Raw genomic sequence first — 18,807 nt, 5'->3', positions numbered from 1 at the left:
TTCCAGAAACACTTCGCATAGGGATGGAATCCCCCACACCCAGAGCACTCGTGCTTAAATTTACAAGCGGAACCCCACTTGCACTGTTTTTCATTAAATGCGAAGCAGCACCCCTTTCTAACCGATGACAGGGACCCACCAGAGGAGGAGCCACAGGCTCCCGACCGAAAGGACTGGGAGGCTCTCAAAGGCGTTATTATTTTTAGCCACAAGCCCATGTCCTGGTCGTCCCACTTCATCTCCGGCTTAACAGACAGCCGTTGCCAAAACTGTTCATCATAGGACCACCAGGCCATACCACCGTATGTTCTCTGAGCAGCCGCAATCTCATCCAGGTAGCAGAACAAGGAACCACCTTGCTCCGGGAACCTACCAGAAAAAACGCTTGCATAGATCACAAAGGCCTGGAACCAATTTGTGAGTGTCTTTGGTAATTTCCTATAACGTTTTTTTCTTTCATCTTCTTCCTTTTTGGCCACATCCTTTTTTGAATCCTCCGGAATCTCAAAGGATTGCTCAAGCGGAAGGAGGGAAAACAACTCAATAAACTCTCATTTACATATCCTATCTTTGACATCCGAAGTCAGATGCATCCCTAGGGGGCCAATGGAGCAAAGGCAAGAACAGGACATTGCCGTGTCCGCCACTCTCATTTCAGGCCCATCAGCCGGCTTCGGAGCACTAACAGTAACCACCGATAACCCAGGACCCTGGGACACCACAGGAGTAAGTTCTCCCATGCCCGAGGAACCCCCTGCTCCAACTTCCAGTCTCCCCAACGCCGGGGCACCCGACGAACCCGGAGCCGGGACCCACGCCCTAACCACAGACACGTCATTAGCAGGTACAGACCCCTCCAGTTGCAACAACAATTCCCTCAAACCTGCGACCACCCTTACAGCCACAGAATCACTAACATTCCCTGTAACATTCCCCCCCACATTTGCCAAACCTGTCTCACCTGTTGAAGCCTCTGCCGACTGCACTCCCTGCGCTGGCTCTCCTGTAGAAATTTGGAGCCCGTTCTGTGCTGTATGCCCTCCTGCAGTATGGCCGCCGTCCGTGTATGCTGGTCCGGCTGCCGTGGTTGATCCTGTAAAACAACAGCATGTGAAATCATATTCAGGGGAGGAAAACCCCTACTCCCCCGTCTCACCTGGTGAAGACTGACCCCCCCGGCCGTAGGCCCCCCCTACCCCTCTTAGGAGCTCCGCCTCCTTCACCCCCCGACCAGGGGGCGTCAGCCCCTGGCCGTCGTCTAGTCCCCCCTCTAGAAATCCCCACCTGGCCCAGCATCCTAACTAGCCGTCTATTCCCCCCCCAACCCCTTGAGTGGGCGCCATACCGAATCTGGCCCCACTCTGTACCCTAGGCCTCTCCACCCCTCTTCCCCTACCCCTTCCCCTCACCACCAGCAGCTTGCAAGGCGTCACCCTGTCCGCCGTCATCAGGCTCTATCCGAATGGAATCGGTCCAAGAGCCGTGCAGGCCGAAGAAATCCTCCTCCAGGCCGTCCATGTTGTCCGCCGCCGCGGACGGGCCAGGCCGTTGCGCCACAGGGGTAGCATCTGTAAAAGAAAAACTCACACGTGAGCCACCCACATCAACATTGGTACCCTTCCCGGCATTATAGGGGGCCCTAGGAGAGGAACATACATAAGAGGACCTAATTTCTGCCCCTCCAAAATGGCTAACACCTTTACTACTAGCACCAGGGGAGGGGGGGGGGGACAAACTCCTCATCTGATAAATTCAGGAACAACCCCACAGCCCCAGAATCTAGCTCAAAATCCTCCATCTCCTCCTCAGATCCATACTCACTATCAACTAAAAACCCCTGAGGCCTGTCCTCCCCTACCTGCTCCTTCACACACAATTGGGACGCTCTGGGACCTTCAGCCCCACCATGAGCAAGTACAAAACTACCCACCCCCGCCTCCCCCACAGTACACAAATTTGGCGCCAAACTCCCCTCCCCCTCACTATCACTGTCTCCAACCACCCCCCAAAGGCACACGGAGGACCGCTAGGCCCAGCAATGCCCAGATTACTCCCCGCCACTTGGCCCCTGCTAACAGGCCACTCCTGGCCGTACACTGCTTTGGTTTCACCTGAGTCTCCCTGCGAGGCCGTCACAGCCACCATCCGCAGCTCCGGTTCACCGCTGATGACGTCACAGCCTGGGGCCTTGCAGAAGTAGATGCGCCACCAGCCGCCGCTGCAACCGCTGCCTTCTTGCTGGAGCTGGATCCGGCCTTTCGTCCCCCAGATGCTCTTCCGCTCACCTCGGGACTAAGCCTGGCCGGAGGCCTCTAAGGCCTAGCCGACTTCTTCCTTTGTGGCACCGCACCAGCATCCGGACCGGACACAGAAGCCCCCAGCAGCGACCGGACCTGCGACTCCAACCAGGTAGGTCCTTTCTCTGCCGCCGCCTCCCTAAGCCGACCTAAAAGCTCCTCCACCGCAGCCATATTCCATGCAGGGCGGGAGAACCAACAGAGGATGTTTTCTCCAACACCAAATTAACAGTCTGCTGGTTTTCCCGCTCTGCATGCCCTTTTATCACCTCCCCTAAGGCTCCTCCTATAGTCCCTCCTAACCTCCCATAAGGGCCTCTTCCTCCCAGGTCACGGCTCCCTCCGTCAACGCCTTGCAGCCAACAGGAGCCCCTAACACAAATAGAAATATGTGCACATAGATGCGCACACACAAACACAAATAGAAATACATGCACATAGATTTGCACACACAAACACAGATAGAAATACTTGCACACAGATACACAAACACAGATAGAAATACTTGCACACAGATACACAAACACAGATAGAAATACTTGCACACAGATACACAAAAACAGATAGAAATACTTGCACACAGATACACAAACACAGATAGAAATACTTGCACACATACACACACACACACAAAATCAGATAGAAATACTTGCACAGATACACACACAAACACAAATAGAAATAAATGCACAGAGGTACTCGCACACAAGGACAAATAGACATACATGCACACAGATAGGCACACGCACAAACACAGACAGACATACATGCACACAAACACAGAGAGACATACATGCATACAGATACACACACACAAACAGAGAGAGACATACATGCACACAAATACGCACACACAAACACAGAGACATACATGAACACAGATACAAACAAGCACACATACAAACTTAGACATACAAGCACACATACAAACTTAGACATACAAGCACACATACAAACTTAAACATACATGCACACAGATACACACAAGCACACATACACACTTAGACATACATGCACACAGATACACACAAGCACACATACACACTTAGACATACATGCACACAGATACACACAAGCACACATACAAACTTAGACATACATGCACACAGATACACACATACAAACTTAGACATACAGTACATGCACACAGATACACACAAGCACACATACAAACTTAGACATACATGAACACATACAAACTTAGACATACATGCACACAGATACACACATACAAACTTAGACATACAGTACATGCACACAGATACACACAAGCACACATACAAACTTAGACATACATGAACACATACAAACTTAGACATACATGCACACAGATACACACAACCCAACATAAAAAAAAATCTATCTACATGATTATATATAGGTAAAGATATTTATAGATATATATAGGAATATATATTTATAAATAATACTTAGATCATATTCTGCTATGTGCAGAACATTGGAATGTGAAATATTTACAGTAAACACACAGTATAGCACTTTATTAAATTTTAATATTTCAGAAACATGCTTTTACATGTTTTCATCTACTTAAAGGCAAAGGGCTCCAATGCACTTATATATATATATATATATATATATATACTGTATATATGTATTTATGTCTTTAAATACATATATACACAAATACATATATATATATATATATATATATATATATATACATGCATATCTTTAGACATGTATATGTACACCTGAGACCTCATAACTTTGAGCCCTTATAACTTTTGTGTGCCATTTTTTTTAAAATGATTACATTTTTGTTAGACAGTGTTATTATGAGTGTAACTGTACTTTGTAATGTACTTCGTATGTGTTTTGTGCAACTTTTTAATTTCTTAAAACAGTTAACCAGAGCTCTGAAGTCGCGGTAATCATTCTACGAATTGCGGTCAAGCGATCACGTTTACTTTCAACTCATCATACCAGCGGAAAGCCTGACACACGGTATAAACCCTTTATCGCTCACACGCAAAACATTTGCGCTCCACTCATAATCTGATCCTAAATATATTAATTATAACACTAAGGAAAATTAAATAGAATTAATGATGTCCAATTAATTTTTAAAATCTCAAACACCCCTGTGATATAGGTCTCGAAAACGACAAAAATGTATCAATTGTTTACCTACTATGAATTTCTTCCGAATCAGCTTAGCTCTCAGTCTTTTGCTACACGGATGTGCAGGACTCACACACACAATAAATAATTGCCCCCCCCCCGGCTTAATACAAGCTGCCTGGCGCCATTAAATCTTCCCATCCCTAGGTTTGTGCCCATAAAGGAGCTTTGCAGCACCCCCTCTGGAGCTATGACCATGGACGATTTTCCACTAATTAAAAGGCAAACGAAGCACCAGTATGAAGGGCTCTTTTTGTCAAGTACTATTATCCTTTCTTTGTGTGGCTGAAGCCCGGAGCATAATGGCACTTTAAGTAGACACCAAGTTCGACATGTATTGTCCTGGCTCAGGGACACTTCATTTTTCTTCCTGTTTTACGCCCTGAACAAACACTCTCTCTGATAGCTCTGAGCCCAGCCTGCACTTAACATGCCGCAGGATTAATGATAGCCGGGCTTCACTCACTGACCGTATTGCCCCTACAAAGGTAGAGATGAATTACTCCAACAATATGCTGTTTGTCTGCATTTATAAACACGCTCTCTACAAGGAGGTCTCTATATAATGAAACAGAGGTTGGTTGATGGTATAGACCTCCGACAAAGGTGGTAAGGACAGATACTTTAAAGTATAAAGTCAAAAGTGAACTTACATGGAAAAAATTAATTTTTGAGGGGTAGTTTTCAGGAAAAACATACAAAATACATAATCAAAGTACAATGCAATTTTTTTTACTACAAATAATTTTTTAAAAGTGACAGTCTACTTGATTTTTTTATTGTTTAAAAGACAGAAAATGGGGACGTTTTATCCGCACGACAATGCCGCCCCTGCAGATTCGCGGCCAATCGGTCGCTAACAGGCGGTGTCAATCATACCGATCGTATCTGATCAGGATTATTGCTCTCCGCCACCTCTTACAAACGCTGCTTCTTAACTTATGTTTCCGGCGAGCCGTCAAACTGCTGCATTTGCAGCTTGATAATTCGTCCCCAATGCCTTTACTATACATCCCCCAGCTTTGCATAACTAACATTCGGCTAGATTACGAGTTTTGCGTTATGAGTAAAAAAGCAGCGTTAAGGCTCATAACGCTGCTTTTTCACTACCGCTGCTATTACAAGTCTTGTAGGTACAGCTGTACCGCAAATTAACTTACGCAATTTTTGTAAAGTCTTTTTTCAATGGGACTTCCATAGCGCCGGTATTACAAGCTTTTTTTTGGAGGCCAAAAAGTGAGCGGTACAGCCTATCCCGCAAGATTCGTAATGCATTCTAAAGTCAGTAGTTATGAGTTTTACACTACAAAGCTGTAGCATAAAACTCATAACTAAAGTGTTAAAAAGTACACTAACACCCATAAACTACCTATTAACCCCTAAACCGAGGCCCTCCTGCATCGCAAACACTAGTTACATATTATTAACCCCTAATCTGCCATCCCTAACATCGCCGCCACCTACCTTAATAATCCCCAATGTCGCTGCCACTATACTAAAGTTATTAACCCCTAAACCGCCGCACTCCCGCCTCCCAAACACTAGTTAAATATTATTTAACACCTAATCTGCCACCCCTAACATCGCCACAACCTACATTAGAGTTATTAACCTCTAATCTGCCGCCCACAACGTCGCCGCCACTATACTTAAGTTATTAACCCCTAAAACCAAGGTATAACCATAAGACCCACTAACTTAAATATAATTAAAATAATCTAAATATAACCTACTATTAATAACTAAATAATTCATATTTAAAACTAAATACTTACCTGTAAAATAAACCCTAAGATAGCTACAATATAACTAATAGTTACATTGTATCTAGCTTAGGTTTTATTTTTATTTTACAAGCAAGTTTGTATTTATTTTAACTAGGTAGAATAGTTACTAAATAGTTATTAACTATTTACTAACTACCTAGCTAAAATAAAACAGAATTTATGCTTACCTGATAAATTACTTTCTCTTGTGGTGTATCCAGTCCACGGATTCATCCTTACTTGTGGGATATTCTCATTCCCTACAGGAAGTGGCAAAGAGAACACACAGCAGAGCTGTCCATATAGCTCACCCTCTGGCTCCGCCCCCCCCAGTCATTCGACCGACGGTTAGGAGAAAAAGGAGAAACCATAGGGTGCAGTGGTGACTGTAGTTTAAACAATAAATTTGGACCTGACTTAATTGCCAGGGCGGGCTGTGGACTGGATACACCGCAAGAGAAAGTAATTTATCAGGTAAGCATAAATTCTGTTTTCTCTTGCAAGGTGTATCCAGTCCACGGATTCATCCTTACTTGTGGGATACCAATACCAAAGCTTTAGGACACGGATGAAGGGAGGGAACAAGACAGGTAACCTAAACGGAAGGCACCACTGCTTGCAAAACCTTTCTCCCAAAAATAGCCTCCGAAGAAGCAAAAGTATCGAATTTGTAAAATTTGGCAAAAGTATGCAGTGAAGACCAAGTCGCTGCCTTACAAATCTGTTCAACAGAAGCCTCATTCTTGAAGGCCCAAGTGGAAGCCACAGCTCTGGTGGAATGAGCTGTAATTCGTTCAGGAGGCTGCTGCCCAGCAGTCTCATAAGCCAATCGGATGATGCTTTTCAACCAGAAGGAAAGAGAGGTAGCCGTCGCTTTTTGACCTCTCCTCTTACCAGAATAGACAACAAACAAAGATGATGTTTGTCTGAAATCCTTAGTTGCTTGTAAATAGAATTTCAAAGCACGAACCACATCAAGATTGTGCAAAAGCCGTTCCTTCTTAGAAGCTGGATTAGGACACAAGGAAGGAACAATGATCTCCTGGTTAATGTTCTTATTAGAAACAACTTAAGGAAGAAAACCAGGCTTTGTACGCAAAACTACCTTATCCGCATGGAACACCAGATAGGGTGAATTACACTGCAAAGCAGACAATTCTGAAACTCTTCGAGCAGAAGATATAGCTACCAAAAACAAAACTTTGCAAGATAATAACTTAATATATATGGAATGTAAAGGTTCAAACGGAACCCCTTGAAGAACTGAAATAACTAAATTTAGACTCCATGGAGGAGCCACAGGTTTATAGACAGGCTTGATTCTGACTAACGCCTGTACAAACGCTTGAACATCTGGTACTGCTGCCAGACGATTGTGTAAAAGGATCGACAGAGCGGATATCTGCCCCTTTAAGGAACTAGCTGATAAACCTTTCTCCAATCCTTCTTGGAGAAAAGACAATATTCTTGGAATCCTAATTTTACTCCACGAGTAACCCTTGGATTCCCACCAACAAAGATATTTTCACCATATCTTATGGTAAATTTTCCTGGTGACAGGTTTTCTAGCTTGGATCAGAGTATCTATGACTGATTCAGAGAACCCACGCTTGGATAGAATTAAGCGTTCAATCTCCAAGCAGTCAGCTGCAGAGAAACTAGATTTGGATGCTTGAATGGACCCTGTATTAGAAGATCCTGCCTCATTGGCAGAGTCCAAGGCGGGACAGATGACATGTCCACTAGGTCTACATACCAAGTCCTGCGTGGCCACGCAGGCGCTATCAGAATTACCGAGGCCTTCTACTGTTTGATTCTGGCTACCAGCCGAAGGAGAAGGGGAAACGGTGGAAAGACATAGGCCAGATTGAAGGACCAAGGCACTACTAGAGCATCTATCAATTACGCCTTGGGATCCCTGGACCTGGAGCCGTAAAGGGGAAGTTTGGTGTTCTGACGGGACGCCATCAGATCCAACTCTGGAATGCCCCAAAGCTGAGTCAGCTGAGCAAATACCTCCGAATGGAGTTCCCACTCCCCGGGTGAAAAGTCTGACGACTTAGGAAATCCGCTTCCCAGTTGTCTACTCCTGGGATGTGAATTGCAGATAGGTGGCAAGAGTGATCCTCCGCCCACCTGATTATCTTGGTTACTTCCTTCATCGCTAAGGAACTCTTTGTTCCTCCCTGATGATTGATGTATGCTACAGTCGTGATGTTGTCTGACTGAAATCTGATGAACTTGGCCGCCGCTAGCTGAGGCCATGCCTGGAGCGTATTGAAGATCGCTCTCAGTTCCAAAATGTTTATCGGGAGAAGAGACTCTTCCCGAGACCATAGGCCCTGAGCTTTCAGGGAGCCCCAGACCGCGCCCCAGCCTAACAGACTGGGGCCGGTCGTCACGATGATCCACTCCGGTCTGCGGAAGCACATTCCCTGAGACAGGTGATCCTGAGACAACCACCAGAGAAGAGAATCTCTGGTTTTCTGGTCCAGTTGGATTTGAGGAGACAAATCTGCATAATCCCCATTCCACTGTTTGAGCATGCACAATTGCAGTGGTCTGAGATGAATGCGAGCAAAAGGGACTACGTCCATTGCTGCTACCATTAATCCGATTACCTCCATGCACTGAGCTACAGATGGCCGAAGAATGGAATGAAGAGCTCGGCAAGTGCTTAGAAGCTTTAACCTTCTGACCTCCGTCAGAAATATTTTCATTTCTACTGAGTCTATTAATGTTCCCAGGAAGGGAACCCTTGTGAGCGGGGACAGAGAACTTTTTTCGGTGTTCACCTTCCACCCGTGAGACCTCAGAAAGGCCAGAACAATATCCGTATGAGCCTTGGCTCTGAGAAAAGACGACGCCTGTATTAAGATGTCGTCCAGATAGGGTGCTACTGCAATGCCCCGTGGTCTTAGTACCGCTAAAAGGGACCCTAGCACCTTTGTGAAAATTCTTGGAGCGGTGGCCAACCCGAAGGGAAGGGCCACGAACTGGTAATGCTTGTCCAGAAAAGCGAACCTTAGGAACTGATGGTGATCTTTGTGGATAGGAATATGAAGGTAAGCATCCTTTAGATCCACGGTAGTCATATATTGACCTTCCTGGATCATCGGTAAGATTGTCCGAATGGTCTCCATCTTGAAGGATGGAACTCTGAGGAATTTGTTTAGAATTTTTAGATCCAGGATTGGTCTGAAAGTTCCTTCCTTTTTGGGAACCACAAACAGGTTTGAGTAAAAACCCAGTCCTTGTTCTGTAATTGGGACTGGATATATCACTCCCATCTTGAGTAGATCTTCTACACAGCGTAAGAACGCCTCTTTCTTTGTCTGGTCTGTAGACAGACGAGAAATGTGGAACCTTCCCCTTGGGGGAGAGTCCCTGAATTCCAGAAGATATCCCTGAGCAACTATCTCTAATGCCCAGGGATCGGGAACATCTCTTGCCCAGGCCTGAGCAAATAGATAGAGTCTGCCCCCTACCAGATCCGGTCCCGGATCGGGGGCTACCCCTTCATGCTGTCTTAGTAGCAGCTGCAGGCTTCTTGGCCTGTTTACCCTTGCTCCAGCCCTGCAAAGGCTTCCAGGTTGCCTTGGGCTGTGGAGAGTTACCCTCTTGCTTTGTGGTGAATTCCAGAAGATATCCCTGAGCAACTATCTCTAATGCCCAGGGATCGGGAACATCTCTTGCCCAGGCCTGAGCAAATAGAGAGAGTCTGCCCCCTACCAGATCCGGTCCCGGATCGGGGGCTACCCCTTCATGCTGTCTTAGTAGCAGCTGCAGGCTTCTTGGCCTGTTTACCCTTGCTCCAGCCCTGCAAAGGCTTCCAGGTTGCCTTGGGCTGTGGAGAGTTACCCTCTTGCTTTGTGGTCGCAGAGGTTAAAGCAGGACCGCTCCTGAAGTTGCGAAAGGAACGAAAATTAGCCTTGTTTTTAGCCTTAAAAGGCCTATCTTGCGGGAGGGCAATGGCGCTTTCCCCCAGTGATATCCGAAATAATTTCTTTCAACTCAGGCCCGAAAAGGGTCTTTCCCTTGAAAGGAATATTCAGTAACTTTGTCTTAGACGACACATCGGCCGACCATGATTTAAGCCAAATCGCTCTGCGCGCCATGATGGCAAAACCAGAATTTTTCGCCGCTAACTTAGCTAATTGCAAAGCGGCATCTGTGATAAACGAATTAGCCAGCTTTAGAGCCTAAATTCTATCCATAATTTCGTCATATGAGGTCTCCGTCTGGAGCGACTCCTCCAGCGCCTCAAACCAGAAAGCCGCAGCAGTAGTTACAGGAATAATGCAGGCAATAGGTTGGAGAAGGAAACCTTGTTGTACAAATATTTTCTTTAGTAAACCTTCTAATTTCTTATCCATAGGATCTTTGAACGCACAACTGTCTTCAATTGGTATGGTTCTGCGCTTGGCTAGTGTTGAAACTGCCCACTCTACCTTAGGGACCGTCTGCCATGCGTCCCGCCTGGGATCAGTAATGGGGAACATTTTCTTAAAGATAGGAGGGGGAACAAAGGGTACACCTGGTCTCTCCCACTCCCTATCCACAATATCCGCCACCCACTTCGGGATCGGAAACGCATCAGTGTATACAGGGACTTCTAGATATTTGTCCATTTTACACAATTTCTCAGGGACCACCATGGGGTCGCAATCATCTAGCATAGCTAATAGCTCCTTAAGCAGCACGCGGAGGTGTTCCAGCTTAAATTTAAACGCTAAGGAATCTTATTCTGCCCGCTGAGAAACCTTTCCAGTGTCAGAAATTTCTCCCTCGGACAGCACATCCCTCACCGACACTTCAGAGTGTTGTGAGGGTACAACAGACAAATCCTCCAAAGCTTCTGATTGCTCATACTCTGTTCTTAAAACCAAGCTATCACGCTTTTTAGGAAAAACTGGCAGTTTGGATAAAAATGCCGCAAGGGAATTATCCATGACTGCTGCTAATTGTTGTAATGTAATAGGGGCCAATGCGCTAGAGGTACTAGGCATCGCTTGCGCGGGCGTAACTGGTGTCGACACATGGGGAGAGGAAGGTGGGCTATCCTCATTACCTTCTGTTAAAGAATCATCTTGGGATACATTTATAAGTGAAACATCGTGATCTTTAAAATGCTTAGATACATTAGCACACTTAAAACACAAATGTAAAGCTGGTTCCACCATGGCTACCAAACACATAGAGCAACGTCTATCTGTAGGCTCAGACATGTTAAACAGACTTAGACAGCACTCAAATACTGAAAAATACAATTTGAGAAAAAACGGTACTGTGCCTTTAAATAATAAAAAGCGCACACTTTTTTACTTAATCTTAAAAAATGATCCAATCTTTCTGAAATTTTTACCACACTATCTTAATGCCTTTTAATGATTGCACAGTAAATTTCAAGTCAATTAACCCCTTAATGCCCGAACCGGAGCAACCTAAAGCTGACAACCGGTTAGCAAACTACAGCACCGTGCCACAGCAATCTGCTGTGGCCCTACCTTGCCCCTGGGGATTAATTTGATGAAAATAAGCCTCTATGAAGTCCTCTTAGTAGTCTTTGGACCCTCCACGTGAAGCTGCATAAAGCTGTCTGCAATATGAACTGCGCAACTGAGGCGCGAAATTTAGGCCCCCTTCCTCTCCACTCCGGAGTTGTGGGGCCTTCAAAACCCTAAATAGGTGTCTAAAATTCTGCCATGTGGAATAAAACCCCATAAAACTCTCCAAAAGTAATAAATACTTTGATAATGATTATATATTCACAAAAAAATAATCGATTGCCCTTTAACAGTGTCCACCAGTCTTTGAGCCCTGTTAATTAAGCCTTCCTTCCATACTGAGTCTCAGAATATGGCTTACCTTCCCCACATGGGGATTCTTGTCAGTCTTCTAGCATTACTAAGTCTTGAAAAGATGACTGAACATACCTTGTAGCAGTTAAGCCTGCAAACTGTTCCCCCCAACTGAAGTTTTCTGGTACTCCCCAGTCCTGTGTGGGAACAGCATTGGATTTTAGTTACAACATGCTAAAATCATTTTCCTCTCAGCAGAATTCTTCTTCACTTTCTGCCAGAGAGTAAATAGTACAAACCGGCACTATTTAAAATTAACAAACTTTTGATTGAAGATATAAAAACTACAAACTAACACCACATTCACTTTACCCTCCCGTGGAGATGCTACTTGTTAGAGCGGCAAAGAGAATGACTAGGGGGGCGGAGCCAGAGGAAGAGCTATATGGACAGCTCTGCTGTGTGTTCTCTTTGCCACTTCCTGTAGGGAATGAGAATATCCCACAAGTAAGGATGAATCCGTGGACTGGATACATCTTGCAAGAGAAATACAAATTTACCTGTAAAATAAAACCTAACCTGTCTTACACTAACACCTAACCTTACACTACAATTAAATAAATTACCTAAATTAAATACAATTAACTAAATTAAATACAAATACCTAAATTACAAAAATCCCCCACTAAATTACACAAAATAAAAACAAATTACAAGATATTTAAACTAATTACACCTAATCTAATAGCCCTATCAAAATAAAAATGCCCCCCCAAAATAAAAATAAAAACCTAGCCTAAACTAAACTACCAATAGCCCTTAAAAGGGCCTTTTGCGGGGCATTGCCCCAAAGAAATCAGCTCTTTTACCTGTAAAAAAAATACAAACAACCCCCCAACAGTAAAACCCACCACCCACACAACCAACCCCCCAAATAAAACCCTAACTAAAAAAACCTAAGCTCCCCATTGCCCTAAAAAGGGCATTTGGATGGGCATTGCCCTTAAAAGGGCATTTAGCTCTATTGCTGCCCAAACCCTAATCTAAAACTAAAACCCACCCAATAAACCCTTAAAAAAACCTAACACTAACCCCCGAAAATCCACTTACAGTTTTGAAGACCGGGCATCCATTCTCAACGAAGCCGGGAGAAGTCCTCAACGAAGCCGGGAGAAGTCTTCATCCAAGCCGGGAGAAGTGGTCCTCCAGACGGGCAGAAGTCTTCATCCAAATGGCATCTTCTATCTTCATCCATCTGGCGAGGAGCGGGTCCATCTTCAAGACATCCGGCGCGGAGCATCCTCTGCTTACGACGACTCCCGACGAATGAAGGTTCCTTTAAGTGACATCATCCAAGATGGTTTCCCTTAGATTCCGATTGGCTGATAGAATTCTATCAGCCAATCGGAATTAAGGTCGAAAAAATCCTATCGGCTGATGCAATCAGCCAATAGGATTGAACTTCAATCCTATTGGCTGATCCAATCAGCCAATAGAATGCGAGCTTAGGGTTTATTTTACAGTTAAGTATTTAGTTTTAAATAGGAATTATTTAGTTATTAATAGAAGTTTTATTTAGATTTATTTTAATTATATTTAAGTTAGTGGGTGTTAGGGTTAAACTTAGATTTAGGGGTTAATAACTTTAGTATAGTGGCAGCGACGTTGGGGCGGCAGATTAGGGGTTAATAAATGTAGGTAGGTGGCGGCGATGTTAGGGGCAGCAGATGAGGGGTTAATAATATTTAACTAGTGTTTGCGAGGAGGGAGAACGGCGGTTTAGGGGTTAATATGTTTATTATAGTGGTGGCGACGTTGGTGGTGGCAGATTAGGGGTTAATAAATGTAGGTAGGTTGCAGCAACATTGGGGGCGGGAGATTAGGGGTTAATAAATATAATGTAGGTGTCGGCGATGTTGGGGGCAGCAGATTAGGGGTTAATAAGCATAATGCAGGTGTCGGCGATGTATGGAGCGGCAGATTAGGGGTTAATAAGTATAATGCAGGTTTCAGCGATGTCGGGGGCAGCAGATTAGGGGTTAATAAGTGTAAGATTAGGGGTGTTTAGACTCGGGTTCATGTTAGGGTGTTAGATGTAAACATAAAATGTGTTTCCCCATAGGAATCAATGGGGCTGCGTTACAGAGCTTTACACTGCTTTATTGCAGGTGTTGGGCTTTTTTTCAGCCGGCTCTCCCCATTGATGTCTATGGGGAAATCGTGCACGAGCATGTACAACCAGCTCACCGCTGACTTAAGCAGCGCTGGTATTGGAGTGCGGTATGGAGCTCAATTTCGCTCTACGCTCACTTCTTGCCTGTTAACGCCGTGTTTAGGAAAACCTGTAATACCAGCGCTGTAGGTAAGTGAGCGGTGACATTCAGATAGAGCATGCAATTTTAAGCAACTTTCTAATTTACTCCTATTATAAATTTTTCTTTGTTCTCTTGCTATCTTTATTTGAAAAATAAGGCATCCCAGCTTTTTTGGGTTCAGAACTCTGGACAACACTTTTTTAATGTTAGTTGAATTTATCCACCAATCAGCAAGGACAACCCAGGTTGTTCACCAAAAATGGGCCGGCATCTAAACTTACATTCTTGCATTTCAAATAAAGATACCAAGAGAATGAAGAAAATTTGATAATAGGAGTAAATTAGAAAGTTGCTTAAAATCTCATGCTCTATATGAATCACAAAAGAAAAAATGTGGGTTCAGTGTCCCTTTAATATACTTTATAACCTCTTAGTTTGCCTGTTTCTAATACCCTGCAGGCCGCACATTATCTCAGTGCTTTTTATTAGCTTTTTAAATATTACACAACAAACCTAAAATGCAAGATTGTAAAAAGCACTGAGATAAGGGGGCAGTCTACAGAGGCTTAGATACAAGGTAATCACAGAGGTAAAAAGTGTATTAATATAAATGTGTTGGTTATGCAAAACTGGGGAATGGGCAATAAAGGGATTATCTATCTTTTTAAACAATAACATTTTTTAAGTAGACTGTCCCTTTAACATAATCATAGTTTCTTATTTGCCATTAAAATCTATGTTATTATACATTAAATACAAAAAAGGAAAAAGGTGATCCACTCCTCGGATTAAAGTAAAACAAACGTTTATTGACAAATTGTTTTAAAACAAGTGAGGGAAGCTCCCAAACAGTTCACTAAGCAGGCGCAGCACTGTGGCTTACGCGTTTCGGCTGTATAGCCGTAGTCATATTTCCTCACTTGTTTTAAAACAATTTGTCAATAAAAGTTTGTTTTACTTTAATCCGAGGAGCGGATCGCCTTTTTAATTTTTTGTATCTTCATTACCCAGAAGATCCACAGCCTTAACACAACGGAACCGTTTTGCCAGCTTCTGTTACCCTACTCAACTTCAGCCATTGGTGATGATGTCACCATAGCGCCCACAGTAGATCTGGCCAGCTGCACGCTGCAACGCCTGGATGGTGAGAGGAAAAGTAAAGCTTCTAGTGTACGACATGAAAAGCGGATCCCCTCTGCACCAGAGTGTTTGGGCTTACATTCAGACGGACAGATAGGTCAGCATGCTAAGGCACTGTAGCTGAGCTCTGTAGCAACCCAAGGGTTGCAGGTTCGATCCCCGGCGAGGCTCACTCAGCCTTTCATCCTTCTGAGGTTGATAAAATGAGCAGTGCCTTGAGACCCTTATGGTGATTAGCCGTGCTTTACAAGTACCCAATACATACAGTCCGGAGGACACACAGGTACTTGGGTATTTTCATATGGGAGCGAGTAGTGGTTGTGCAGTGACAAGGTTTTTGAACCATACCTAATGTGGATGTGTGTCAATAAGGGAAACACTCTACAATTTGTTACTAACTTTATTATAAATGTAATATCATCAGAACGTGACCTCTTAATCTAGCACTGTTATAAACCTTTTTTTTCTAGTCTCTGATTTCCTTGCAATGATATGTGACTGGTTCCTTCAGATCTGTGCTCCGGCTGCTTTTTCCGGTGAGTAATACGAGTCCATAAACTAATTGCGAGCAAACGCAGGGTCAGTAATTGAGTCTGTGCATTTTAAATGAAGATTACATCATCTAAAGCGCTCGCTGAAGTTTTCTTTTGCAAATAATGTGAGAGCGTTTGGCCTTGCTCCAACACAGGAAGAAACCAACAGAAAATTACTGAGATATAGAAGCCTGGTCAGGAGACTAAATAGGACTGACAGAAGGAACAATAATATATGTATATGTAGTAAAGCAAACAGGTAATATTTCACTATTCACCTGTCATTAACAAAACAAACAAAAAGATGACAATGGCTACTACTGTTTTGGATTAGCTCCTCCAAATAAGGCAAGTGATGGGTGGATTTTAGCTACAGAAAAACAGTTGCAGCAGACAAGGGGCTACATTTAATTAGCTGCGAATGCTGCTTCGGAGCCCCATCGTTTCAGGTGCGCCTGGAAAGTAAGTTAAGAAGCAGCGGTCGTAAGACTAACTCCTTAACTTGTCCGCCACTAAATCATCCCGATCGGGATGATTGACAGCCCCTGCTAGCGGCTGCCAGCGAGTAGGGGGCGGTATTGCACAAGCATTTAACTAGAAATGCTTGTGCAATGTTAAATGCTGTCTGCATTTAGCGAGGTCGAATGAACATGTTTCGCTACAGCAAATCATATCCGCTCAACTATTAATAAATCTACCCCTAGGTGTTAATGTATTCAGAAAGTTTACACACTCAACTGGTGTGTTCATTTATTGCCCAACTTTAGAAAACTCTATCACTGCATGCACATTCTTACAGTGGTCTCAATACCTATCCTATATGTACGGTAGCTTGGGGGATTTATTTTTGCTGTTATTTTTTTTAAGCCATACCACTTGCATTGCTAAAGGTGCTCAGATTAGCAAACAATATAACAAGGAAACCTCTATGGAAATACACAAACAATTGATAACAAACAAGCTTACTGTAGACTTACTTCTTTTGCCAGACTTGCATTTTAGCCAACCAGTCTCGAGTCATAAATAAACTCCACAGGAGTGAGCACAATGTTATCCCTATGGCACACATGAACTAGTGTTGTCTAGCTGTGAAAAACTGTCAAAATGCACTGAGATAAGAGGCGGCCATCAAGGGCTTAGAAATTACCATATGAGCCTACCTAGGTTAGCTTTCAACAAAAGAATACCAAATGAACAAACCTAATTTGATGATAAAAGTAAATTGGAAAGTTGTTTAAAATAACATGCCCTATCTGAATTATGAAAATTTAATTTTTACTTGACTGTCCCTTTAAAGCATTATTTATATATATTATATATATATATATATATATATATATATATTAAATACAAGGATAGCAGCTAACCAGAAGTCATACCTCTCTGACACAGCGCGTGCTACCATGTCGCTGTCAAGCGCTGCTATTCTTACTTTTAAAATGGAGGATTTCAACATTGAAGCATCATTAGAATAAATTATTATCTATTTGGGGGGGGGGGGAGAAGAAGTACTATGTGTTCTGCTCCTTTAAGAACTGCAATGTAAAAGAAGGCCCAGATCACAAGCGGAACAAACAAATATTAGCGCTATCTGCGCAAGTTAAATCAATAGTGCTCTTATTCTATAACTCATATTAAAAGTTGAAAGTAAAAAGTTTGCTTGCGAGCTAAGGACTCAGGCGCGCTAACATCTAGAGGTCGGATAGTACGGCCACGCTAATTTCTGAATTTCGCTAGCGCACTAACCCGAAGGTGTAAATGTGCAAATCGGGTACAATTTAAGTATTCCATAAGCACATTTTACTGGAAGGGGAGCATAAATTGTGCTCATGATTTGCTAAAATTTGTTCCCAATTTACTAAATCATGAGCACATTTTAGTAAATGGTGCTCTCATTTTAGTAAATGGTGCTCTCATTTTAGTAAATGGTGCTCTCATTTTAGTAAATGGTGCTCTCATTTTAGTAAATGGTGCTCTCAATTTAGTAAATGGTGCTCTCATTTTAGTAAATGGTGCTCTCATTTTAGTAAATGGTGCTCTCATTTTAGTAAATGGTGCTCTCATTTTAGTAAATGGTGCTCTCATTTTAGTAAATGGTGCTCTCATTTTAGTAAATGGTGCTCTCATTTTAGTAAATGGTGCTCTCATTTTAGTAAATGGTGCTCTCATTTTAGTAAATGGTGCTCTCATTTTAGTAAATGGTGCTCTCATTTTAGTAAATGGTGCTCTCATTTTAGTAAATGGTGCTCTCATTTTAGTAAATGGTGCACAATTTCTAAAAGAAATATTGTGTTGCTACAATAGGGCTACATACTTTACAATGGAATGTGGATACTGAGGAAATGTTAAGGTGAAATATCTTCTTTTGTTACATAGAGATGTTTGTGTAATAAGTCAGTTTTTTACAGATATGCTGCATCACTTTCTAGTGATTTAGGATGTGGATAGCATGATTCAGATACAGCAGCAATTTTAAACAACTTTATAATTTACTTCCATTAACAAAATGTGCGCAGTCTGTTTATATTTACATTATTTGAGTCACCAGCTCCTACTGAGTAAGAGAAATTAACTAGCGCTAATAACAAACAGCTAGATTACGAGATTTGCGTTATGAGTGAAAAAGCAGTGTTATGCTTCATAACGCTGTTTTTTCCCTAACGCTGCTATTACGAGTCTTGTAGGTATAGGTGTACCGCACACCTTTTTGTCCGTCACGCAATGTCAGTACCGCTCTTTTTAAAAAGTCCTTTTTTCAATGGGACTCCCATAGCGCCGGTATTACAAGTTTGCCTGGGAGGCCAAAAGTG

At 43.1% G+C, this 18,807-nt stretch overlaps 1 protein-coding gene across 1 annotated transcript in view; it reads right to left on the bottom strand.

Moving 5' to 3' along the window:
* Nucleotides 1-18,807, bottom strand: part of LOC128642688 (uncharacterized) — a 103,301-nt gene that overhangs the window by 74,936 nt on the left and 9,558 nt on the right. The window contains exons 2-3 of the mRNA XM_053695467.1: nt 962-1,093; nt 235-515 (exon numbers count right to left, since the gene is read on the bottom strand). Of these exons, the coding sequence (XP_053551442.1) occupies nt 235-515; nt 962-1,093 (413 nt within the window). The remainder of the gene's footprint in view (nt 1-234; nt 516-961; nt 1,094-18,807) is intronic.

This window comes from Bombina bombina, chromosome 12, assembly GCF_027579735.1.
Source record: "Bombina bombina isolate aBomBom1 chromosome 12, aBomBom1.pri, whole genome shotgun sequence".
NCBI lineage: Eukaryota > Metazoa > Chordata > Amphibia > Anura > Bombinatoridae > Bombina > Bombina bombina.
This window is presented reverse-complemented; position numbering and strand designations above follow the sequence as displayed.